The sequence below is a fragment of the Myxine glutinosa genome, chromosome 11, assembly GCF_964187855.1.
Source record: "Myxine glutinosa chromosome 11, kmMyxGlut1.1, whole genome shotgun sequence".
NCBI lineage: Eukaryota > Metazoa > Chordata > Myxini > Myxiniformes > Myxinidae > Myxine > Myxine glutinosa.
The window spans coordinates 49251268-49278331 of record NC_136271.1 but is presented as its reverse complement, the minus strand read 5'-3'; the positions used below and the strand labels follow the sequence as shown (position 1 = coordinate 49278331).

Here is a 27064-nt window from a genome sequence, read left to right as displayed (position 1 = left end):
TCCACCAAATTTCAGCTGAATCCGTCCACAACTTTTTTGAGGTTATAGTGCTTTGTCATTTGTCATTTTTATCTCTTAAATCACCTGAAAAAATTATTGAATCCAGATCCATATCTTCACCAAAATCTAATTAATTTGTCCTTGTCACTCACCCAACCTGTCCACCACGTTTCATCCAAATCCATCCATAACTTTTTGAGATATCCTGTAGACAGACAGACAGATGGGTGAAAACATAACCTCTGTCCACCTTTGGTGGTGGAGGTGATAAAGGTCACCAGGGAAAGTTTGCTTACTGTATACATTTCCGTACTTGTGCTTGAATACCGTCACTGTACTGCAGAACAATGGGGGCCGCAAACCTGTACAAAATACCACCTGTCTATAAAGGCCATTTATCTCTCTCCCTTGAGCAGTCTTTCTATACAGGTTTGACTGTGTTGAAATGCATGATAAGCCAAACGTCCTTTTCCTTTGAATTCTCTTGCTAATATAATCGTTTGTTGGGATCTTTAAGTTTGGTCGTATTGCCCTTTTGGCTGCCAGGTGGACTGGCTCACTGAAAAGATGCAGGAGGCAAACTTCACCGTGTCGTCAATGCATGGAGACCTGCCCCAGAAAGAACGTGAGAGTATAATGAAAGAATTCCGCTCTGGTTCAAGGTAAAGGCTTCATGTCCTTGCTGCTTGCTTTGCCCAGGAGTTTAGGGGTTAATGACTGTTTATTGTTATTATTTTCTTTTGCCTTTACAATTTTACATAATTAAAAGGATCTCAGTTGGGTGTTTCACTTCCCCACAGTCGTGTCCTCATATCTACAGACATGTGGGCTCGTGGTCTGGATGTGCCTCAAGTTTCCCTCATCATAAACTATGATCTTCCCAACAACAGAGAGTTGTACATACACAGGTAATCTTTGTTTCGCACTACAGTACGCAGCCCGGCACATAGCACTTAACCTCTGATGGGATCTGCCAGGGATGAAAACTTTGCTGCCTTATTAGTTTTGCTGATTTGATGAATGCCAGATGTCATGAAACTTGGTAGACATATTGAGGCTTAGGCGAGTTTAATGTGAAAATTGGATGAAGTTGGTGTTTGGAACCATACGTCTATTTCCTTTACAAAGACAGCGCCCTAAAATGTAGCATTTTGAATCTGAAAGCTGCAGAAATCCTAACATTTGCTATGCTGACAGATCTCCATGCCCAAGTGGAAAATAAAAATAGCAACCTCATGCAACTATTAATGATTTGGTAAAAAAATAATGGTGACGACAAAAATGAACGAGAAGGAATAAATAGCACATAATACTGCGCAACTAGGAGAGACATGAGGCATAAATCCGGATGGAGTTTCAACAGCAGACCATACAGAATACTTACCTATTAAACAATAAAATTAAGTTCCTCACCTGGGCCACAGATCCAAATATCTGACTGAGTTTGGTTGGGAATGATGGTGGGAGAAGCAATGGAACAAATCGATGCCTGGGCGATGTATTAGTGAGGATAACAAAAGTTAGTGTTGATCACCACCGGGTGTAACGAGCCTGTCCGGTGACTGTGATGGGGCGGTACTTTCGCCGCCATCACGTACCTCACGTGGGCTGACCACTTCCCCCTCAGTGTGATGGAAATCTCACTGGTACAATCTCCAGCTTGCACTCTTCCCATTTGTCTGCAGCTCAGCTCAACTCTCAACTTTTGACTGCCATTAAAACTGCTTTGGGGAACTCTCCCAACTACACTGAATTGTAATTCGGGTCACCGTCTTTATAAGTAGGGGTGTTCTTCGGTTTAGGTGCAAGTAGTCTGATCGTGCATGACCACTGGTGCTGATAAGCGGGACGTTCGGGAGCGAGAGCTGACCCGATCGAGATTCACGATTGTGTATAACATAACCGGGCAGTACGATTAATAGGATATAGTGTATACGGTAAATGGGATCTATGGGACAAATGTGGCCACAAAGCTAAACATAGTCAGGTTCACTATGTTTTTTTCGTTCAAAATCATGGTAGATTAGCAAACCTATACATTTTTGGAAACGTTATTACATGGAAAATCTGAAAATCAATGTTTGCATTTGCCAATTCCGACCAATTCCATTCGACCCATTCGACCAATCGCTTCGTTCGACCAATTCGATCGATTCGATTCGATTCGATTCATCGAATTCGATTTGATCGACCATTCGACCAATTCGATTTGCCAATCAATTTGACCGACCTTTGCTTGTGTGGAACGGACTGTGAAAACGATGCGGACTATATTGTCGGATACGACACACAGGACAGTGATGACGAACTCTAAATGGCATATTCTGTAATCGTGTACGTTTGATGCCATTGACTGCCTGTGTATATTTTGTCATTGACTGCCTGTGTAGATGTAAAGTTATACTGACTGCCTGTGTATGTTGGTGATATGAATTATTGTGACACATTTTTATGTTATTAACTGCCTGTACAAAATGATAACATGTATTTGATTATGCAACTTATCGCGAATATAAAGACAGTATTTTGCAATTCAAAACCTTTGTCTTACCATTCCCCATAGCACTAATTTGATACTTTCATTGGATTCCTTGTCCCTGAAAATATAGGTTTAGTATATTTTTAAAAGTTTTTAGGGTAATTAGAGGCAGAAATAGAACAAAATATGTATTTTACAGTGGCCATTTTGAAAATCCAAAATGGCCGCCATACAGGTATCTCTCCAAATGTAAACATTGATTTTTAGTTTCCTTATGCTATAACCTTTCCAAACATGTATAGGTTTGCTAATCTACCATGATTTTGAAGGAAATATAATTTATTGACATAGTGAACGTGACTAACAGTCTTTCAATTAATATTTGGACCACGTATGTATAATTCCCCAAGTAGATATACAAACACATTATTTACAATACAAGGGGAGTGGGGGTACCCACAACTTGCCTCGCACATTGATATATTTATATGTATACTGCATATCTATTTCTTATTCTTGATTGTTTATTTTATTTAAGCATTTTGAATATTCTGACATGACACTACTTGATCAAAATGCATGTTGAGATCTGCCACAGCACTTCATATTAACAAGTTTGCAGTCATAGATATCTGCCATCCCATCAAATGTTTTCTTTTTTGTTTTGATACATGCCCATGCCCATGGTATGTACTTGTGATTGAATCAAATCCATATTTGTGCCCTTATTTTCACGTTGTTTTCTGTACTGATTCCATTCTCAGAATTGGCCGTTCGGGTCGCTACGGTCGCAAGGGTGTTGCCATCAACTTCGTGAAAAACGATGACATCCGCATTCTGCGTGACATTGAGCAATACTATTCCACACAGATCGATGAAATGCCCATGAATGGTACTTGTCCCCTCAATGTTTGTTTTTTTCTCTCACTGTTTTAACCCCTTTCCCCCAACTTTAATTTATCCTGCTTCTTGAACTTTCCACATCCTTGAACATTTCTGTATGGCCTGAGTCGCTGTGAAAGCAAAGTGAGTGGTTGACAGACTCAAATTGCTGAACCTATGTAACCTGCTCGTTTGTGCCCTGCCATCTCTTACAGTTGCTGATCTTGTGTAGATCGCTGCAAGCTTCTTCAGTCGTGTCCATTCGAGCATTCCTGCTCCATCCAGCTCAAGTTCTTCCGCGTTTTAGTGTTTAATTTGTATACTTTTTAATTTCCCCTTCTGCCTCGGGTTCATTTCTATGGATCGGGTTTTTTATTTTGTATATTACATGTTTGTTCATCAGTAAACAGCAATTATTGATTTGATTTGTCGTTTGTCATCTTGGAGCAATTTTTTTGTTCTTTAAAGTTTAAAACATGCAATTTTCAGAATGATGACAGCTGGATGGTCAGATTGTCTACATTGCTGCAAAGAGAACGTGGCTTCTTGTATTTTACAGTTTTGTTTTGGCTGATGGAGTTGTTGGGTTGGCTTTCAAATTTGACCAAGACTTTTACTTGTTAAAAATAATCAAAACATTTGAGTGATGTATCCAAACCATTTGAGAGGAAATTTTTATTTTGTTTGTGATTCTTCTTCTTTTTTTTAAAGGCGACCATTATCCCACCTTTTTGTGGAGTCTGCCGGGGGAAGCTTGGCCAGAGTCTTCACAAACCGGCTGGCCAGGCCTGACATTTGACTAGGTAGGGCATGAATTTGGAATTTGCCCCTGGTGCCGGCGATAGCTCTTACTCTTCACAAAGAAGACCATAGGATCTTTAACATACACCGACGAATGTCGGCAGATGGGACGCCCGTTTAATGTCAATTTGAAAGAGGGTACACACATTGATGATTCACCCTGCCCGTCATTGAAAAACTGGACTGACGGGTTATAGCTGGTCAGGAATCAAACCCAAGCTAGACAGATTAGAGGCTAATATGCGCACCCCGAGGCCATCCTGTCAGCCCATATTGTTTGCAACTGATACCCAGATACCTGTTTCCTGTTTTGGTGCACGTGCTGGAAATCAAAATTGTGGTAAGTGGGATGATAAAGAAGGTAGATTAAATGTGCAACTTCTAATGTGTGAAAACATAACGTTTAAAGATTTCCAAGTTATTTTCTCTTCAGCATGTTGGTGATTGCTTGTCAAAGGCATCTGTATAATGGAGGAAGGAGGTTTTTAAGCATTATAACACGTGATAACAGTCGCTCTGTATTACCTTGTCTCCATTTACTGCTTTTTGTTCCACATATTTGTTTGCGATGTGAAAACATGGCAGCAATACGGGACTTTCAGAATGACGTTTGAACGCAAACGATGCCTTTCACACATGGGCTGTGAGCGCATTTTCAGCGACTCACTTCGGCGAGCAGGGTGCTTTTAACCTACCGTAGCTTGGGCAACATCTCAATGAAATAGTCTTTTAAACACAATTTTCATTATTTCGATGAAAGAGTGGCAATTTCAAAATGGATAACCATAATTGCGTTCCCAGATGCAAATCAGACTCATAAAAATATAGGAAATATTAGAGCGGCACTTACTAGAGAGCATACCTCCGCCAGGCTGAACAGTTTACCGTTTGTATCCCACTGTTAGGTCAGATCTGGATCCGACATGAACCAAAATCTAATCGGCTTCTTCTTGTGACTGACCCCATCTCATCCACCAAATTTTGTCATAAGTCATCCACAACTTTTTGAAACAACATGCAACATCGTTTTTGGCCGTGTCACTCAATGTTGAAGAATCGCTCATAAAATCCCCAGATCCGTACCTGGGTCTTCACCAAAATCTAATCATTTCGTCCATGTTCCATACCCAACCTCTCCACCAAATTTCGTCCGGATCCATCCACATTTTTAGATATTCTGTTCACAAACAGACAAACAAGCAGACAGGGGTGAAAACATATCCTCCATCCACCTTCACTGGCAGAGGTAATAAACTCAATGTCTAATGCAATAACGCCAATGTTTGTTTCTGCCAAATGAGACTGTCCAGTATCCTCCGTGCCTCTCTTTGGTGCACGCTGTCCATGCTTTACTCAGCAGTACTTGATATCAATGGCATGAGCATCATTTGCGCTGATGGCTGCACTGAGGTGAACCTTTAACCTTCCATGTTTCATTGTGATATCTCTCTCTTTCTCTTGAAGCTGATCACCTGCATTTAAGCTGGACATCTCGTGTCTATCTTGGCCAAGGGTGTCTGCCTGGCAGAAGAAGCACAGCTTGGTATCTGTCACTTGACCCAGTCGGCAGCTGCTCTCTGGAAAGACACCATCGCCATACTGCCATAGTTTCTGAATGAAAGTCAGAAATTTTGTATAAACGTCTAACGATGGCTTGGTGACGAGTCTTCTACGATCTGAATGTTGGCTTTTTATGCAGAGCTTGAAATTTGAGTCTCGTCTTCCTAACTTGGTTGCACCAGATGTATTTGGTTCTTCTATTTTTTGAGGATTTTGGCCATAGAGGTTTTCCAATCTCTACATAAACCATAAAATACAGAAATGGATGTCACAAACAAAACAAAATCTCTGAAGGTTTCCAGCAGGTTTTAATTATAAATATTCTAATTTTTGTTTGTACACTTTTTTAAGGGATGTCGGATGGTAAGAAATGAGAGCTGAATTAAAGACTGGGGACATGACTGAAGATTCCATCCTGTATCAACCCTCACCACAAGAAACCACCTCACTCTGTTTTCCTGCAAAAAGCATGAATACATTTATAAAAGATTTATTACAATGAAGAAGCTCACAAGCAAATGCATTATATGCTGGTTTTGATTAAAATTGTCACCCAAACGAAGAATTACCCATGACCTTTGATCTCAGGCCAAGTTCACCAAAAATTGATTATAAAAAATGGCAACAGCAGTTTTCAATTTAGGAGTCGTAAAAATGCATTTATAATGGTTGCCAGAACTTAATGTGAAATTAACATGGGAACCCAATTCCATACGTTGCCCCCCTATGCATTCACAAACCCCACATATGACCTTCCCATTGCTGTTACAGATACGGCGTCTCCCTCAGGGAAGTCTACCTGGTATAGTTGGCAAAGCTCTGTATTTCCACGTTGCGAAGATGCCCTTTGTCAGAGAGTTGGTAACCATTACTTGTTAGAAATGACGCACGGCATTGTCGTTCCAATTGGCCGACGTCCATTAATTAAACCACCAAGCCTCCCATGTTCACAGGAGGCACTCACGCAAGGTTCATCGTTCATTCACTGGTAGCGATGGTCGAGGGTTTGGGTAGAGCACGCCCATCCACAGTTCTTCGAGCCTTGCACCTGACCACATTGTTACATTGTTGAGAGTCTGCAGTTCGGGCAATTGAGAGCAGTGTCTGAAATTGGGGCATATAGTTACCAGCCATTTGGGCTGGTAACTTTTGAGAGTTACCAGCCCGAAGAAAAAGTTACCAGCCCGAAGAACAGATGAAAATAAGGACTCAAATTGGTGCATTTTAGGAGTGTTCAGGAATAAACTCCCTAAAAACCTAATAGCAACTATAGGTCTTCTCGAATAATTAAATACAAAAACACCAGTGAATAATATTTTCATGACACCAAATACGTTTTATTGTCAGAAAAGAGGAAATTTTATAAAATGTTTGTGCATAGATCGATCAACATGTGCAGGACAGTCACAGTTGATAACTTGATGGTGAGTTAAAGTAATACAAAGTTGAGAAAAACTTGTGGTCTAGTAGTCGGTCTATGATCTATCACACTTCTTGTTAGTTTTACATATCTTCCACGGCAGCCTGTAAGTCCTCAATGTCATCCAGAACCACGTCTTCGCAGTCAGTGTCAAGGCCGGACTCATAATCCGACTGTTTGTCAGCTGCTGATATTGGCTCCGGCAGACCAGCTCCCTCAGGTTCACCACCTGCAACAGCAGCAGCATCTATCTCCGTGACCTGATCCCGCACCAGCTCTGGCAACAAGCTGGCCCCTGCTCCGCTCCGGGTGAAGTTGGGCCTTCTCGTTCTCTTGGAACAGCTGTTCCAGAAGTTGATTGCTGGCTTAGGCTCAAAGTCGGTGATGTCCGCAGATTCTAGTTGGATGCAGAGCAAATCCGACATTGTTGTTGACTTGAGCCTGTTCCTGAGATCATTCTTCATGATCTTCATTTGTGAGAATCCTCACTCACATTCGGCCGAGCTGGCTGGCAGTGTCAATATCAGGTCAATGACTGCCAGGATGTTGGGGCACACAGGAAAGTGTAGGGCAAAATCTATCCAGACCACCGGGCTGGCAACTCAATAAAGATACCAGCCCGGGACAAAAGTTACCAGCCACGGGCTGTCGGGCTGGTGTTAATTTCACACACTGATTGAGAGGCACACCCCTTTCTCTCAGATAATTTTCCAAGTATTTTTGAGTTCTTTTAGAAGCTTTGTGAGCCATTCTAGGTAACGATCCTTATCTTGCACACATACAGTGTATTCAGAAAGTATTCAGACCCCTTCACATTTTATGTTGCGGCCTTTTTTTTTTCTTTTTTTTGTATACTGAATCGAGGCTCGTGAAAGAGCTAACATTTATTTCACAAACAAATCAACCAAACAAACAAAATATACAAAAAGAGGGAGTGGAAGACAAGATGGGGAGAGAAGGGGAAGCACACAACCACAACATTTGAGAGCAGGGAAAAGTGTTGGGAGGGAGAGGGCTTGGGGGCAGGAGGCGTGGGAAGGGGAGTGGGGGGGGGGGGGGGGGGGAGAGGTATAATATGCTAAAATCGTTTAAATTCATTTTTTCCCTCATCAATCTGCACTCAATACCCCATAATGACAAAGAGAAAACAGGATTTTAGAAAGTTTTGCAAATTTATTAAAAATAAAAAACTGAAATATCACTGACATAAGTATTCAGACCCTTTGCTGTGACGCTTGAAATTTAGCTCAGGTGCCTCCCATTTCTCTTGATCATCTTTGAGATGTTTCTACACCTTGATTGGAGTCCACCTGTGGTAAATTCAATTGATTGGACATGATTTTGAAAGGCACACACCTGTCTATATAAGGTCTCACAGCTGACAATGCATATCAGAGCAAAAACCAAGCCATGAGGTCGAAGGAACTGCCTGCAGAGCTCGGAGACAGGATTGTGTCGAGGCACAGATCTGGGGAAGCCTACAAAAACATTTCTGCTGCATTGAAGGTTCCCAAGACCACAGTGGCCTCCATTATTCTTAAATGGAAGAAGTTTGGAACAACCAGGACTCTTCCTATAGCTGGCCGCATGGCCAAACTGAGCAATCGGGGGAGAAGGGCATTGATAAGAGAGGTGACCAAGAACGCGATGGTCACTGGCTGGGCTCCAGAGATCCTGTGTGGAGATGGGAGAAACTTCCAGAAGGACAACCATCACTGCAACACCCCACCGATATGGGCTTTATGGCAGAGTGGCCAGACGGAAGCCAAACAGTTCAATCTTGGTTTCATCAGACCACAGAATCTTGTTTTTCAAAGTCTGAGAGTCCTTTAGGTGCTTTTTTGCAAACTCCAAGCGGGCTTTCATGTGTCTTTCACTGAGGAGAGGCTTCCGTGTGGCAGACACTCGCTCGGGCCGGCCTCAACTTTTAAACTTCCTGTCCCAGTCGTACACCTGCTGCAGTGATAAACATGTCATCATATTGCATGTTCATTCTGCGATGGATTTCACTGGGATTCACACCCTCACTTCCCAAGAAACGGATGACAGAATGTTGCTCCTCCCTGGTGCATGCTTCTAAGGGAGCCGCCATCTTGGAACTCCCTCCTGACGTGACGTCACATGCTCAATGTTTCCAGATCTAAAACAGGCAAAACATGACTCTTACCCAAAGATATAACATACGGTATGTCGTCTACAACTACCCACATTACATTCTCGAATTTATATCGCCATTTTAAGGTTACTTATTGACTGGTCCTCTTATAATTACTGTGCTGTACAATTCATGGATCGTTTTCTCCTCTACAGTTTTGAGGCTTCCACTGTAGCTTGCTTACATGTAATGCTATGCTATGGTGAATTTACACTTTGGTGCAACTCCTTTGGTTGGTGTATATTACGTTGAAGTAGCTCGGTGAGCGTTTTCTCTTTTTCACTTTTTTACAAACTGCCGTTTGCATTCGATGGTAATTTGCGATCTTTTTGTTATCAACAAAATAATTTATAGAGGAAGTCCTCAAATAAAATTTCACAATTTCCCCTGTTGATATGAATGACCTTTTTGGGGGTTTAAATGAAGAAATAGGCCAATATAATGTAGTTTAATAAAAATGACCCTTTAATCCCACGATTTTGTACCCGAAAGAACGTGACACCTTTTACATATTGGGAGTGTAAACAGTTCGCATTTATCCTTTTGATGAACAAGTGAAGGATTTATTACAATCCCATGGTGTCGGTGTGCGCGTCTTGTGGCGGCGAGCAAGCGATTTGGCGGCGCGCTTACGAGCTTCTGACACCTTTGATTAAAATGCTTATTAATATATGTTACGAACGAAAAAAAAGGATGGAAAGATATTATTTCCCAGTCATCTTAAAAAAGTGGGAACAGATTTTTTTTTAAATGCAGTCATGGCTGCGTCAGGGTTAGTGCGCTATTGATTGTGTTTTCGCGGTAACAATGATAGTATATGCACTACACTGTATTTAAACATCAACGTACAGTACAATGCTGTCGCGGAGGAAGAGCAAGGCAGATGCGACGCGGGAAGGGGAAGTGCGGGGAAGATTTCTGAAGAAGGAGCCACAGCCGTTCCTGAAGGGTGAGGATACCTGCAGTGGGGCTGGGGGTCACCGACACCGGTCCTCGTTATGAGAATCACCTAAACCAGTCCTCGTTATCTTGGTCACCTCAACCGATCCTCGTTATGAGGGTCAACTAAACCAGTCCTCGTTATGGGGGTCAACTAAACCAGTCCTAGTTATGGTGGTCACCTCAACCGATCCTCGTTATGTGGGTCAACTAAACCAGTCCTCGTTATGGGGGTCAACTAAACCAGTCCTCGTTATGGGGGTCAACTAAACCAGTCCTCGTTATGGTGGTCACCTCAACTGATCCTCGTTATGTGGGTCAACTAAACCAGTCCTCGTTATGGGGGTCAACTAAACCAGTCCTCGTTATTGTGGTCACCTCAACCGATCCTCCTTATGGGGGTCAACTAAACCAGTCCTCGTTATGGGGGTCAACTAAACCAGTCCTCGTTATGGTGGTCACCTCAACTGATCCTCGTTATGGGGGTCAACTAAACGGAAACCGGTCCTCGTTATGCGGATCACCTAAACCGGTCCTCGTTATGGTGGTCACCTAAACCGGTCCTCGTTATGGGGATCACCTAAACCGGTCCTCGTTATGGGGATCACCTAAACCGGTCCTCGTTATGGGGATCACCTAAACCGGTCCTCGTTATGGGGATCACCTAAACCGGTCCTCGTTATGGGGATCACCTCAACCGGTCCTCGCTTTGGGGGTCATCTTAACCGGTCGTCATTATGGGGATCACCTAAACCAGTCCTCGTTATGGTGGTCACCTCAACCGATCCTCGTTATGAGGGTCAACTAAACCAGTCCTCGTTATGGGGGTCAACTAAACCAGTCCTAGTTATGGTGGTCACCTCAACCGATCCTCTTTATGTGGGGCAACTAAACCAGTCCTCGTTATGTGTGTCAACTAAACCAGTCCTCGTTATGGGGGTCAACTAAACCAGTCCTTGTTATGGTGGTCACCTCAACTGATCCTCGTTATGTGGTTCAACTAAACCAGTCCTTGTTATGGGGGTCAACTAAACCAGTCCTCCTTATTGTGCCTGTGGTCACCTCAACTGATCCTCGTTATGGGGGTCAACTAAACGGAAACCGGTCCTCGTTATGGAGATCACCGAAACCGATCCTCGTTATTGGGGTCAACTAAACCGGTCCTCGTTATGGGAATCACCTCAACCGATCCTCATTATGGGGTTCACCAAAACTGGTCCTCGTTATGGGGATCACCTAAACCGGTCCTCGTTATGGTGGTCACCTAAACCGGTCCTCGTTATGGGGATCACCTAAACCGGTCCTCGTTATGGGGATCACCTAAACCAGTCCTCGTTATGGGGATCACCTCAACCAGTCCTCGCTGTGGGGGTCACCTTAACCGGTCGTCGTTATGGGGATCACCTAAACCGTTCCTCGTTATGGTGGTCACCTCAACCGATCCTCGTTATGGTGGTCACCCAAACCAGTCCTCGTTATGGTGGTCACCTCAACCGATCCTCGTTATGGGGGTCACCTAAACCGGTCCTCATTATGGGGGTCACGTAAACCGGTCCTCGTTATGGGGGGTCAGCTAAACCGGTCCTCGTTATGGGGGGTCAGCTAAACCGGTCCTCGTTATGGGGGTTACCGAAACCGGTCCTCATTATGGTGGTCACCTCAACCGGTCCTCGTTGTAGGTGTCACATAAACCGGTCCTCATTATGGGGGCCACCTAAACCGGTCCTCGTTATGGGTGTTACTGAAACCGGTCCTCGTTATGGGTGTTACCGAAACCGGTCCTAATTATGGTGGTCACCTCAACCGGTCCTCGCTGTGGGGGTCACCTTAACCGGTCCTTGCTGTGGGGATCACCTCAACCAGTCCTCGTGGGGGTCACCTCAACCGATCCTCGTGGGGGGTCACCTCAACCGGTCCCTGCTGTGGGGGTTACCTCAACCGGTCCTCATTGTAGGGGTCACCTCAACCGGTCCTCGCTGTGGGGGTCACCTCAACCGGTCCTCACTGTGGGGGTCACCTCAACCGTTCCTCACTGTTGGGGGCACCTTAACCGGTCCTCACTGTGGGGGTCACCTTAACCGGTCCTCGCTTTGGGGGTCACCTCAAACGGTCCTCGTGGGGGTCACCTCAACTGGTCCTCGTTGTGGAGGTCATCTCAACTGGTCCTCGCTGTGGGGGTCACCTCAAGCGTTCCTCGTTGAGGGTCACCTCAACCGGTCCTTGTGTGGTTTACCTCAACTGGTCCTAATGGTGGGGGGTCACCTCAACTCCAGACCCTAGAATTCCAACTCTGGTTGTAGCACAAATAACATTAACCTTGTTTAGCGGACTGTTTGCGATCGTCTTTTAAAGTGGTACTCATTACGGATGATTTATGATGTCGGGGATGTTATGTCAAACTTCACAACACTCATGTTGCACAACCTAGGTTAAAGTACTCCTCTAAGTGTCTTGTGTTTGAGACTACAGTCAGTCTGTATAGACTAAAATGAGGGCAATTAATGTTCTCAAAACAATTTTGAGAGAGGTACGATAACCGTAATGAGAAAGAAAGGGAAGGGATGTTTGGGGCACGAGCCCCTCTTTAATGTGGATGTCTGGGTTCACAAGTCAAAGGGAATGTCATGACGTCACAGGGTTTGAAATTACAGGTGGCTTGACCTGAGTTGTGGCAAACGTTTAAGTTGTTGCTGCAGCGTTGAGGGTTGGCAGGATATCCTAAAGCTAAAGTTGTGCACAATCGCCTATGATGAGCTGTCTAGCCTGGGTTGGAAACCACCTCCAGCTATAAAATGTCATCCTGGTGTTTCCTCGTCGGGGTGATTCATCATTGTGTGTGCCGTCTCTCGGATACGCGTTAAGCAGGGTGTCCTGTCTGCCAGCATTAGTTAGTGGTGGATGTTAGTTGGTGTGATATTAACCAATCGGGATTAAGGATATTACGCTTCTGGATTAGCTTCTTGGTGTATAGTAAGGCAGCAGACGCACAGGTTCCTCAGCTCAACCGTTCAATGGCGTCTCTCTTCCATCTCCTCACCACGTCTTCTCCCACATCACTACCGGTTACGCCTCATCATTTCCGGCCCATCATGCATTCCTTAATATTCACGTAACTCCCAAAACCACATTTCTCCAACAATCCTATACTCTCTTGGAGCCAGTCTGAATGTCGTCTACCTTCCTTTTCTTTAACCTCTGCTGCAGCTTTCAATGCACTTCCTTGAAACACTTCCCACTTATTTTTTCAGGTAAAAACCCACCAATCACAGGTTTGTCTTCCTTCTCCCAACACGCCCTAAGCTTAAAAATGAAATCTCAGTTCTTGTTACCTCCACCACCGAAGGTGGACGGAGGTTATGTTTTCATCCATTTGCCTGTCTGTCTGTGAGCAAGATATCTCTTGAAGAGTTGCGGACAAATTTGGACAATTTGGTTGACAAATTGAGCGACAAGGACGAATTGATTAGATTTTGGTGAAGATCCGGATCCGGATACTATAATTTTAAAGTGATTGTTCACCATTGAGAGAGATAGGACCAAAAATGATGTATAGCACGATATCTAAAAACGTTGTGGAGGGATTATGACAAAAATAGGTGGTTGAGTTGGGTAGGTGACGAGACCAAGCCAATTCGATTTTGGTTAAGGTCCAGATGCAAATCTGTCAGTGAGATACATCACGTAAACTGTTCATCCTGGCCGAGGTATTCTCGCTACCGAGTGCTGTTGTAGTTTGTAAGTTTGTTCGCTTGTATTGCTTTTTGTCGGACATGCTTCCCTCTCATGTTTATCCATCATTTTCTTGTTCAGCTCTCGTCCCCTCATTCATTCGGCCCAGCGTATGTGCTCCTCGTCGATCTGTGGCGGCGGCTCCTCAAGCTACCGCTCAGACTTGCAGACCAGTATCTGCGGAGAACAAGACCGGAGGAGGTCACTTGGTCTCGGGGCTGAGACATGATCTGGTTCGGCGTGAAAGGCGTGGTGCTTGTCCACGGCACGGCCCATCAAGGACGTATTGCCACGGGCAAGGTACGCTGGGTTAATCGGGTCAGGAATAGGGGTGGGAAGGTCTGGGGATGGTAAGGACAGGAAATCATCCATGTTGCATTTATCTAATCGGATAATTCGTCCTCTGTTTGCATGCTCTATGTATGGTATTGGGTTGGTAGTCTTTCGCAAACATCTCAACATGATAACATTGATTCTGGTTGATATAATGGTGACCTTTTGGCATAGGGTAGGATGAATTGCTTTGAATTTTCACTTTGTGATGTGGGATTAGGTAACTTTGTTGATGCTCTGTTAATGAGCTTGTAGTTTACATGTAAAGTATGAGGGTGTCACAAACAGAGACTTGATAATTATTTGGCCTTTATCAGCAGCATCCCATTACTTTTTGAAACCCCCTCATATACTGTTGTTCCCCAATGTCATTGTCTTGCACCTTGCTACCTCCGCCACCGAAGATGGGCGGAGGCTATGTTTTTACCCCTGTCTGTCTATTTTGTTTGTTTGTTTGTCTGTTTGTCTGTCTGTCTGTGAGCAGGATATCTCAAAACGTTGTGGACGGATTTGGACGAAACTTGGTGGGCATGTTGGGTGTGTGACAAGGATGAATTGATTAGATTTTGGTGAAGATTTGGATGCAGATCCGGCCCATCAGTGGGATACAAAACGTAATCTGTTCAGCCTGGCGGAGGTATGCGCTCCACCGAGTGCCGTTCCAGTTTACTCTGCGTAAAGCTGTACATAAGTGTTTGTAACTTGTCCTCATTTCTCTGTGACTTGTCCCCTGTTCCTCAATGTTATCGATGCATGTCTTCCTACCTCACTACTTTTACCAGTGTATGATGTTCCTGGACAAGAGATACCAGATCCTGTCTTGAACCAAGAATTTGGATGTGGAGATGGACGCTCGAAGTGGCAGAGTTCAGGTGTGCTCACGCTTTAAGTCGGTCGATTTAACATCCATGGGTACTGAGTGCAGTTTTAATTTTGAGTACTATTACAATGGAGAGCATGTTTATTTCTGTTGTACACCATTTGGGTTGTCAAGTCCACATTTGATTTATGACGGAATAACTTGACTAATAAGGGGGTGGGGGTGGGGGGGCGGAGGAGGGAGGAGAGTGGTGGTCACTCTTCAAAATTCTGATCCCTACCCATCCCTTATTAGTCCCCTACCGGTGTACACCGGAGGGGACTATAGGCTTGCACTCCGTCCCTCCGTCTGTCCGTCCACCGGAGGGGACTATAGGCTTGCACTCCGTCCCTCCGTCTGTCCGTCTGTCCGTCAGTCCATCACGCAAAGAACAGTTTTCCGGACTTTTTTTCTAAACTCTTAATGCTAATGATTTCAAACTTGGTACATGGTTTCCTCATGATAAGTTACAGATCAAGTTCGAACTTCACGACGTTTCAATAATTTTTGACAAAGTTATGGCACTTTGAACTTTGGTAATTCTGATAATTCTGATGATCCTTAACTCAGTACCATTTTAAGTTTTAATTTCCTTTAAAAAAAGATTTTCTCTGCAATAATTGGACCGATTGAGATCAAATTTTCACCGTAGGGGGGACTCGATCTGCAGAATATTTTAATGGTAATTATGACGTCACAGGTCACGTGGTTCGGCCGCCATATTGTTTTTCGTGAAAACACGAAAACCCCTTTTTCTCTGCAACGACTGAACAGATCGAGGCCAAACTTTGCAGGCAGAATCGCATACCCATGACGAACAAAAAAGTCACAGAACATGATGTCATGCGTTACATGGTTTCAGAGTTATGACGTTTTTAGGCATGAACCTTTAAAACCGAGTTCCTCCCTCATTTTTGATCCAATCGAGGGGAAACTTCACAGATCTGTTCAGCATGTCAATCTACTAAAATGTCCTTTTGGAATTTGCGATGGGTCACGTGGTTTGGCAGATATTGTTAATTAAACGAAAATATTTTAAAAATGGATATCTCTTGTTTATAAACCAATTGCTCTAAAACCAGATACAGCCCTTCTACTCGATGGCCTGCACAATTGCTCAGGCTTCGCTTTTTCGATTTCATACCGGGTGTCCCCAAAAATCAGTGGAGATCTGAACTACAACCTCAAGAGATGACCGTCAGCCCACTTTTGGCTATTTTTTTTTTAATGTGCTACCCTTTGGAAACCGTCATAAATGTCCTCTTTTAGCATTCGTTTGGCCTTGAGGTACAGGTTCATTTCATGGTTTTATAAAGACCCGTGAAGGGATAATTGGTCGCGGTGTGCGTCACGTGACTCAGGTTGCTCGGCCTGAGATTAGATCCAGTCACGTGTGGAGCCTATCGGCATGACGCTGGACTGCTTTGGGGCTTCCAATTTGCATGGTCTCATGGCTTTTAGACACAAGGAAGCCTTTGAAGCGGTCGACTGTTGCGGTTACTTTGACGTAACCCTACACATTCAAACCTGGCAACTGGAACGACCAGCGACCATTCCAATATCATATCATATGAGTACATTGTCCTTTTCGAGACGATATGAAGCCGACCATAGCATATACTCACACATGTTTGAGATCCCATGGTACCTTTCTTTTGAGTCGGCCATTGTGTGCTGGTACCCAGGCAAAATTTCAATTCCTGCTCTGATACATACCTAGATGGCAATGACAACTATGCTGTGTGTTCAATGAGACTGTGCTGTCTCCTACATGGAGTAAAAAAAAAAATGGTACGTAGTGTGTCGATTGCCCCTTACGCATCCTATTTTGCCCTTTCACCGCTTTACCATTGCTTTTCCAGGTCGTCCTCCTACTCCCCGCCCATTGCGTTCCACTTCTTTCAACACAGATGAGCCCCCTCTACCTTCTGGTTGGTCTCTAGCATGGACGGAGCGTGGGCGGCGATATTATGTTGACCACAATACCAACACGACACACTGGACGCATCCGCTGGCGAGAGATGCATGCTGGGCTGGATGGGATGGGCACGTAAGAGATCACGAGCGAGCTGACCATGGGGATCGTAGAATGCCTGCTTGTAAACACAGGTACCACCATGGACATTTTTACCCGACTATTGGCTCTGATATTGATATCCATGATATTTAGCATGCATTTTCCTCATTTTCTTCATCCAGCATTGTGCACTGTGACAAATCCCATGCTGCACAGCCTCCCAGGTCCACGGCTGATGCTGCAGCACTGCCTGGCAGGGCTGTACATGCGCCTATTGTCCCTGCAAACCCTTACCGTGGCGTGTCTCCACCTGAGTGGCTCCGCGTCTATGCACAAGCACCTTGCCAGTAAGAGTTTTATCTTATGTTTAATTTTCTTTAAATATCTTTGTGCTCTTTTATTTTGTTAGGCTTCCTCTTTCTTTCTTTTCTCCAACAACTTTGAATACTCACAAAATTATTATTATTGTTAGCCACACCCGTTTCGGATGAGATGGTTTGATTGTTTTGTTTGGTGTTGCCTTTTGTATGCATTTCTAAACCATGAGACAGAATGAGTTGATATTCGGTGGTTTTACTTGGGGTGTATCCAGAGGGGTTTTAGGCATTAACAAAAAATTGTCGTCAAGAAGGAGAGGATGGGGCGTGAGGGGAGGAGGTCTGGATGCAAATTTTCTCCGTAAAGGTGTATCATGGAGCGCCACTCACGGTGGAAGAGTGTATTGCAAGTCCTAGGTCATTGTAAAATACGCCAATTCTCTGTTATAGTACAATGAAAACTATAGTCATCATGGATGTAGGGGGAATGCATTGAAACTTGCACGTCTTTGTTTGTTCGTTTGTGGGATGAATGTGTTGAAACATGGTAGTTTTCATTAGGGTGTGTATTGGAATGTTCTATTAAGCTGAGATGGCCACCCCCAACTTGTGTTTTTACTTTTGTGTGAAAGTGGGGAATTGTCATAAAACCAAAGACATCATAAATGTGTCAATTATCATACATGCCAATGCACTCCAGCGTGCACCGCTGGACAGAATAATTTGAAAAACAAGAAATCAACCTCCCGGAAGTTGTAAACCTCATTCTAAAATACGCCATTTCTCTGTGATTAGTAATGTGGCTTAATAAAATATTTTGGAAATACCGTTACCTGGTGGACAAAAGTAACAAATTTTCCATGAATGTACGTAGTGTGTATATTCAGAGCTACACCGGGATATTGTATTTCCACCGCACCGGGATATTGTATTTCCACCATATTATATTTTCCACCGTATGGTATTTCCACCGATACGGTATTTCCACCAAAATTTGGTGGAAATACCGTTACCTGGTGGACAAAAGTGGCAAATTTTCCATGAATGTGTTCCTCACGTCATATTGATTAATTTCAGAAGGGTAGCCGCCCAGAAATAGTACATCGAGATTTCAGTAGGGCATACTGAAATTCAATCCCTGGTGTTGGGCTAGCGGCTAGGGTGCCGGCTTAGGATCCTAGGATCCTGGGTTCGAATCCCGGTCGATCGCCGAATTAACGCCAGGGGGGTTGACTCAGCCTGTCATCCTTCCGAGGTCGGCTAATTGAGTACCAGTTCACTGGTAATTCCCTGTTTGTCGTTGAAGGCGGCAAAAAGGGTTGGCGTCAGGAAGGGCATCCGGCCGTAAAACATTGCTTCAAAAAGGGGACCAAAAAAACAACAACTACCACGGTCCCCGAAAAGGCCAATCCCCGCTTTGCGGGGAAAAATGGCCTCTAAACGGTGGTTTTATACTGAAATTCAACATACGATATTATATATCCACAGATATGACACATGTCCTCAGTAGGTCTTTTTATAACAACAGTTATTGGAATACAAGACCGATAGTATAACAACTTGTAGTCTTAATGTTTTGGACAGTTTTATTCATACTTGCTCTTCAATATTTCAATTATCTTGGGCAAATTTTGGACCTTTAGTAATAACTATGTAATTTATAATATGTATGAAGTAATCATATAGAAACAATAAATCTATACCTATAAAAGGCAAAAACATCTCTCTCTCTCGCTTTGTTTGTATGTGTTTGAGGCGTGGCTACATCTTTTAAGTTACAAACTCCAAACTCGGGGTACAAATACAACTTTGTCTTGGGGATATAACATAGGCTATGTGACCATGGCCTCACGTGGGCATGTTGTGGGCTGAGGGGGGGGGGGGGGGGGGGGGGGGTGGTGGTAAGTTCTCTGTAAATGTGTACCGTGTAGCGCCACCATATTACCATTTCCTTTTTTACCTGGACAACGCTGAGTTTAAGGCACTCTGCATGGTTAAATTTGGCCTCCTCCTCTCTCCCTTCCCACCCCCCATCCCCCTGACCCCCGATCCACCTCTCTTCCATCGCCCCCCTGTCCCTTTTCCCTCACCCCTTTCCCTCCCTTCCCTCCTCCCCCTTTCCTTCCCCTTTCCTTCCCCTTTCCTCCCCCTTTCCTCCCCCTTTCCTCCCCCTTTCCTCCCCCTTTCCTCCCCCTTTCCTCCCCCTTTCCTCCCCCTTTCCTCCCCCATTCCCCCCCATTCCCCCCCATTCTTCCCCCATTCTTCTGCCATTCTTCTGCCATTCTCCCCCATTCTCCCCCATTCCTCTCCTCCATTCCTCTCCTCCATTCCTCTCACCCCTCCTCTCCCCTCCCTCCTTCCTCTCTCCTCCTCACTCACCATCCTCCTCCCCCACCCCTCCCTCCCCCCACCCCGTCACCTCCCCCCTACCCAGGCAACTTCGGGTACTTCAGCTCGTCACATACAATTACGAGCAGTATCATTTTCTGGAAATTATTTATTTCCCATTTTTGATGGCTAACCTTCTGAAATTAATCATACTAAACTTCTTTCCTGGAAATCCTGGCAGTGTCCATATGTTTATACCTCTCCCACCCCCCCCCCCCTTCACATGCCTCCCCCCCTTCACATGCCTCCCCCCCAAAGCCCTCTCCCTCCCACAGATCTCTCGATGTCTCCATGTCTCTCGGTCCCTGGTCTCAAATGTTGTGTTTGTGTCCTTCCCCCTCTCTCCCCATCTTGTCTACCGCTCCCGATGTTATTTGTTTTATGTGTCTGTTTGTCTTTCATGTGTGATTAATGTTCGCTCTTTCACGAGCCTCGATCTTGTATACAAAAAAAAAAAAAAAAAAAAAAAAATTACTACCCTCAAGAAATGTCCGGCCTGTAACAATATTTCCTATAAGCAACCTTACTACGAGTAAATATAGTAGAATGAAAAGTATCGGCATCACCGCAAAGCTTGTGGGATCACAAGTTGTACGTTGACTGAGACCGACTCTGCTCTTTACCTCCGCCACTGAAGGTGAATGGAGGTTATGTTTTCACGCCTGTCTGTCTGTTTGTCTGTCTGTCTCTGTTTGTTTGATTGTGAACAGGATATCTCAAAAAGTTGTGGACGGATTCGGACAAAATTTGGTGGACAGGTTGGTTGTGACAAGGAAGAATTGATCCAATTTTGGTGAAGATTATAATTTGGATCTGGATCAGAGAATTTTTAAAGTGATTCTTCATCATTCCGTGATAGGGCTAAAGCCAATTATATAGCACGATAGCTCAAAAAGTTATGGATGGATCCGGACAAAACTTGGTGAATAGGTTGTGCGTTTGACTAGGATCAATCAGTTCAATTTTGGTGAAGATTGGGATGTGACAATGTTTTAAGTGATTCTTCACCATTAATATAAGGCTAACAATATATAGTATAGCATCATATCTCAAAAAGTTGTGGACGGATTTGGACGATATTTGGCAGAGATGCAGCGTATGCGACAAGGACGAAATGATTAGATTTTGGTGAATATCCAGATTTAGATCCGGCTACTAGAATTTTAAAGTGATTCTTCACAATTGGGAGATGGGGCCAAAAATGATACATAGCAGGATATCTCAAAAATTTTGGACGGATTTCGACGAAACCTTGTGGACAGGTTGTGTGTGTCGGTGTCCCTATGCCAACATGCAGGGACATCTGTGTTTGGCCGAGGGTGTTTCGCAAGCTCCGTGTTTGTTGCCCATGTCGCCATGATATGGATCCATGCGGGTGAATGGCGGACATCACATCTAGGCCAACCAGATCAGCCTATTTAAACCTTAGCGATTAATGGAGGCCTAAAGCGTGTCGCAGCCAACTGGATCAAGCCAAGAATCGATTCGATTTTGGTGAAAATCTGAACATGGATTTGGATATGAAAATTATTTAGTTTTTTAAGTAATTCTTCACCATTGGGAGATATGGCCAAAAACGATACATGCAGTCGTGGCCAAAAATATTGGCAGCCTTGCCCTTTTTTCAAATAATGCACCATTTCTTCCAGAAAATTGTTGAAATTAAAAAATATTTTGGAATCCACATATGTATTTCTTTGCATTGCAGTGGAACAAAACAAAAAAAGCTGAAAAAATTACTAAAACTTAGCTTATTCCACACAGAAATCCTAAAATAGCCCGGACAATATTATTGGCACCTTTTAGAAGTTGTTAGAAAGAATTACATTTCAAGCAGGTGATTCTCCTTTACTTTGGAATTCAACTCCCCTATGGTGAGTTGCAGGTGCCTGCAATATAAAAGTCACTCATGCAACCAGTTTGAATGGAGAAAAGGAGTCATTCTGCTGTTTTGTGTCACTGTGTGTACCACAATGAGCATGGAGAAAAGAAAGAAAACCAGAGAATTGTCTGAGGAGGTCAGACACAAGATTGTAGCCAAACATGAACAATCTCAAGGCTGCAGGTCCATCTTCAGAGACCTTGATGTTAATGTGTCCACCATACGCAATGTTCTCAGGAAGTTTTAAAGCCCCTGGTACTTCAGCCTACCTCCCTGGACGTGGCCGCAAGAGAAAACTCGATTTAAGATCGCAGCAAAGGATTGTTCGAATGGTGGAGAAAGCATCTCGATCAACTGCCAAACAGATTCAAGCTGACCTTCAGACACAAGGTACGACAGTTTCAACTCGCAACATCCGTCGCCAACTCGATGAAAGGGGGTTCTATTGACGACCCCACTGCTGAGAGAGAGACATAAGAAAGCACGACTGGGGTTTGCCAAAATCCTTCTGGGAGAATGTCCTGTGGACAGATGAGACCAAATTAGAGCTTTTGGTAAAGCACCTCATCTCTATGTTTACAGAAAACAAAATGAAGCCTTCAAAGAAAAGAACACCTTTCCTACAGTCAAACATGGAGGAGGTTCAGTGATGTTTTGGGGTTGCTGTGCTGCCTCTGGCACTGGGTGCCTTCAATTTGTGCATGGCATTGTGAAATCAGGAGATTACCAAGGCATTTTGGAGTGCAATGTTCAACCCAGTGTCAGAAAGCTGGGTCTCCGTCGAAGGTCTTGGGTCTTGCAGCAGGACAATGACCCCAAACACTTCAAAAAGCACCCAGGAATGGTTCAAGACAAAACGTTGACCTGTTCTGAAGTGGCCAGCAATGAGTCCAGATATAAATCCCATTGTGCACCTGTCGGGAGATCTGAAAACAGCAGTTGGGAGAAGGCACCCATCAAATCTGGGGAAAATGGAGCAGTTTCCACCAGAAGAGTGGGCCAAACTGCCAGTCGGGAGGTGGAGGAAGCTCATTCATGGCTATAGGAATCGTTTGACTGAAGTTATTTTGTCCAAAGGCTGTGCTACCAAATATCAATTCTCGGGTGTCAATAATTTTGTCAATGCCATTTCTTTTTATTTTCTGATTTAAAAGGATATATTAAGTTCTGAATCAAAAACAAAGGTTCTGTAATATTAACAGTGAAATAAAGAAATATGGAGACCAAATACTTTTGTCATTTTCAACTTATTTTTAGAGTTTAAATTGAACTATTTGAATTATTTGAAAAAAGTGCAATTGAAAAAAACATTAGATATTAATTAGATAATTTAAACATTAGATAATTTGAAAAACATTAGATAAATTCTGTATTGTGATTCTCTAGTCTATTCTGAGATCCAAAACATAAACTGTTCACCAGGCGGAGGTATGCTCTCTACTGAGTGCCATTCTAGTTCCTGTTTGTTTGTCAGGGCGATATCTCAGCCATCCTTTGACCTCGGAAGCTGAAATTTGGGCACAATTGTGAGCATGTGCTTTCGCAAATACAGTATTTTTGATTAATCAATTAATTACTGAATTATTATCGATTTATTTAGTATTTATTTATTTCCTTTCTCATTTGGGCAATATCTCAGGCACCTTTTGAGCTCGGAAGCTGAATTTTGAACACGACAGTGACCAAGTGATTTTGCTGTAAAGGGTATTCTTGATTTATTGATTAATCAATTAATCGATTATTTATTCAATTACTCGATTAATTACTTGATTAATTTTCAAAACGTTACAGATTGGGATGAGGTTTAGGTATGCTATTAGCCAATTGCTTAAGAAATTAATTATTTTATGATTTTTTTTTCTTTAACTACACAATTAATAAATCAATTATTGTACACCGCTCCCTCCCAATTCTGTCTTCATGTGCTGCACTGTGGCATTGCCAGGCACTGAAGGCATCCCGGCAATGTCGCGCACTGGAGGGTATGTTATTAATTTATTTGGTATGGGGGTGGTGTACTTAGAATGTAGCTCTTCTTTTTTATTTTGCATTTTCTTCTTTCGTCTTCTTCTTCTTCTTTATTCCTCTTAGTCCTTACTGGGATGTCTGTATTAATAATTCTGATAAGATGATAGCTCTTTGGACAATATACGACTTTCCAAATCAAAATTTTATGTTGTTTGTTTGGTCCTTCTCTAGGTTTGACTATAAGCTTCGCTGGGAGCTGTTCCGGTTGCCAGAGCTGGATACTTATCAAAACCTACTGCTGCTGTTGTTTATGCGTGAGTTGGAGGCCATGGTTCGCTCATATGAGCTTTACCGCCGTGCACTGCGCACGGAACTGGACCTCAGGGTTGTATCTCGTTCACACATAAACTTTCGTTACAACTCGCCTCATCCAATGCGGCGAAACCCGTTGGCATATGGCACCAAGGTCTGATTATGATCTTGTCGCCATGTACCATCTGACATCCTCACTTTTGACGTCTTCTTGTGTTATGAAGTCGATGCTGATATAAAACGTCTTTCATCCAAGCTTGAGGTAAAGATCTTAAACCAATTCCATTATATTATCGTCCCTTGAATTTGTTGTTGTGCTAGCTGTGCGAAGCTTTGCCACAACTCATTGTAGTACCATATTGTACCTTCCAACTCGAACAATATGACTTCAGTGTTACACATTGCAATATCCATGGTGTGCCCCGAATATTTATGTTTCTCCATATGTGTTCACATTTCGGGTGTGTTGCCCTTCCCTACTGAAATGTAACATTGTCACAGACCTCGTTACCAGCATGCATGCTCCAGGCAAGTACTGTTAAGCCCTCTCGGTGACGAATTTTGATCATTCGTGACGATTGATCGACTCTGTGACCTTGTGGTTTCACTCCAAGCTCGGCGGTTACGGTTTGGTGAACCGAGACCACTTCCGAGCCATGCGCTCGGCCAGTGCGGGTACTCGAGCGATACACCGTCGGGTCTGGGGTGCAAATCTCCATTGGTAATGCGGGTTATCCTTTGAACCTCTTTTACGGTTGATTTTTAGAATATTGCCACGCGTAATCGTTCGGTGCCACGTATTGTGTCCGATTTCACTTAACTTGAAATTGAGTGTTAAACATTCTTTCTATTCGAACACTTGTATAACTATCATCATGCCAGCACTAGCCCCTATGTTGTGTTCTGTGTAACACATATATCGTCCTCCCAGAATGAGGATTTTTTTTTTTTAATCTTTGCCGTTTCGTTGCATTCGAGCAACCTGAATGTAGTCATTTGTTTTGTACTATGTACTTAGCACTGTGTACATTTCTCACCTTGGTGTGTCCTTTAGTTGTCTCTCCGGACATATTTATATAATTGCAGGCAAGGTTGTTGTGTTGTCCAAATTGTATTTTACTCATGTGTTGGCAAAAGCATGAAAGTATTGTCTCGATGCTCTGTTTGTATGACAAAGACCTTCTCCCTCCCCCACCCCAACTACTGCACCTCGTGGTTGGATGCACTGGGGGATTAGGGCCTTTGGATTTTTGTGTTAACTGTACTGTGGAATTACCCAGCACTTGCCTTTTAAGCCATCTCTTTGAGGGTTAGAAATGGCGGCGATTGTTTCTGCTCTGTACGATGTTTGTCAAACTTACATGGCACATTGCAGTCTTAAGTACTCTTTCAGCCCCAAAGAAATCCCAAAATATCCTTAATTTATTAATGCTTCCTTATAATACAGCAATACAACAAAAAGTTAATAAACCTGTGTAACATGACACCGTTTTGTGGGTTTTTTGAGGCGTATTCCTTAGGGCTATGTCGTCTAGAACAGCGTTTGTCTGTCCATATGTCACCACAAACATACACCAATCAGAGCTGGGGATCTGGTCACATGACAGAGGCACACGTTTAGTAACCATCACAGCTGCATATTTTACGAAAAGGAAATATATTAGCCTTCCGTGGAACGTTTTGTGGTCCCAGCGGGTGTCGTAAGGCAGGGAGATTTCAGAAATTCCTCGATACAATTATGATTTTGAAATGCGATCCACATGGATCTTGCTTTCGAATCCGGAAGTGAGCAGATGACAATGGTTCACTGGTTTGATAATATCTCGATACAATCGTGATTTAATATTATATTTTGATATGTTAACGCTATAGTATTAATTTGTAATCGGAATGATGAATGATGCTGTTTGGAATGAAAATATAGAGAATGTGCTGTCAATGCCTGACGTTCGACTAAAGGTGGCACAGGAACGTGGAATTTATTGGTTCATCGTTTGCCATTTTCCCCCCAAGTCATTCACGAACCAGCTGTCCATGCCTGAAGTCAAACAAATTTAATACTCACATTATTTGCTACCTGCTAACTGGTATCCCCACCCAGATCATATATCCTCTTCAACTAAAGTATCAAACAACTCAGGCTACACCGTTGTTAGACCGGTCTTGTTTATTTGCATTTGTGACGAGAATTTTCATCTTGATGAGATGTTGCAGACGGGATGTTGAGATGACACACACTTACCTTTGAGCTGTCCGGTGTGGGTTTGATTCCTGACCAGACTATAAACCGTCGTGCTGGTGTTTTACATTGCAGAGCAAGGCCTCGGTGTGCCGTCCCTCGGATGGACGTTAAGCTGGGCGTCCCATTTGCTAACATCAGTTGGACATTAAAGATCTCACAGTGTCCTTTACGAAGATTAGGCGAGTTATCGCTGGCACAATGGACAAATTACAAATTCCTGGCCAAATCGACTCCAGTTGAACATCACGCTTGGCCAGTTGGTTCGCAAAAGACTCGGTCTAAAAACATTCCCAGGCTGACCCCAAAATAATGTGTGAATAGTTTGGGCTGCTGACGTTTATTTAATTTCTGGAGTGTATGGGAGGGGAGGTTGTGGCCTTTCTCTCCAAGACTTGTTTCTTTCTGTGCTCGAGCCATGGGTTTGATTCCCATGATGCTTGCTCTTACCAACCTGCACTTTTGTAAGTGTGTTGATTTATGCCAAACACCCCCTCATCAGGAGGTACGGGAGGCCTTGGTCTTGTGGTGGCTTGAAATGAGCTGGTTTGGGGTTCCACTCTTTTTTGAGACAGCACACTCTCGTACCGTACTGTATTGTTTAAATTATCAAAGCAATAGCTTTTCCGAGTTAGCTATCTTGAGAGGTGACGGTGCGTGTGTATAAACCCCGATGGCTGCTCACATGGTTCATCAATTTTTCCATGATGGGGAGAGTATAATGTTGACTCTAAATTGGTGATCAAATGTCAAGCTGTTGTACTCATTCTATGTATACAACTAG

At 43.5% G+C, this 27064-nt stretch overlaps 2 protein-coding genes across 5 annotated transcripts in view; both read left to right on the top strand.

Moving 5' to 3' along the window:
* EIF4A3 (eukaryotic translation initiation factor 4A3) overlaps positions 1-4675 on the top strand; it is a 65907-nt gene extending 61232 nt beyond the window's left edge. For both annotated transcript variants that reach the window (XM_078786645.1, XM_068104719.2), the window contains exons 10-13: positions 547-662; positions 801-908; positions 3244-3371; positions 3577-4675. In XM_078786645.1, the coding sequence (XP_078642771.1) occupies positions 547-662; positions 801-908; positions 3244-3371; positions 3577-3593 (369 nt within the window). In that variant the 3' untranslated portion in view covers positions 3594-4675. The remainder of the gene's footprint in view (positions 1-546; positions 663-800; positions 909-3243; positions 3372-3576) is intronic.
* Positions 4676-9834: 5159 nt separating this feature from the next.
* On the top strand, positions 9835-25525 carry LOC137413864 (protein salvador homolog 1-like). Of its 3 annotated transcripts, none has more exons than XM_068099302.2 (6): positions 9835-10246; positions 14047-14265; positions 15081-15170; positions 17020-17266; positions 17357-17521; positions 23961-25525. In XM_068099302.2, exons 1-6 carry the CDS (start codon positions 10153-10155, stop codon positions 24199-24201), a joined length of 1056 nt encoding a protein of 351 aa, XP_067955403.2. In that variant the 5' UTR covers positions 9835-10152; the 3' UTR covers positions 24202-25525. The 3 variants fall into 3 exon arrangements, with proteins under 3 accessions (XP_067955403.2, XP_078642770.1, XP_067955404.2); XM_078786644.1 differs by having other exon boundaries at positions 10020-10246; positions 17391-17521; XM_068099303.2 differs by lacking the exon at positions 15081-15170 and having other exon boundaries at positions 10020-10246.
* Positions 25526-27064: the final 1539 nt, after the last annotated feature.

Bases quoted from the DNA above. Each gene is read 5' to 3' on its own strand.
- LOC137413864 (XM_068099302.2), top strand. From the start codon at position 10,153: ATGCTGTCGCGGAGGAAGAGCAAGGCAGATGCGACGCGGGAAGGGGAA. The intron at 17,267-17,356 runs GTACCACCATGG...TTCTTCATCCAG, and splicing joins ATGCCTGCTTGTAAACACAG to CATTGTGCACTGTGACAAAT. The intron at 17,522-23,960 runs GTAAGAGTTTTA...GTCCTTCTCTAG, and splicing joins TATGCACAAGCACCTTGCCA to GTTTGACTATAAGCTTCGCT.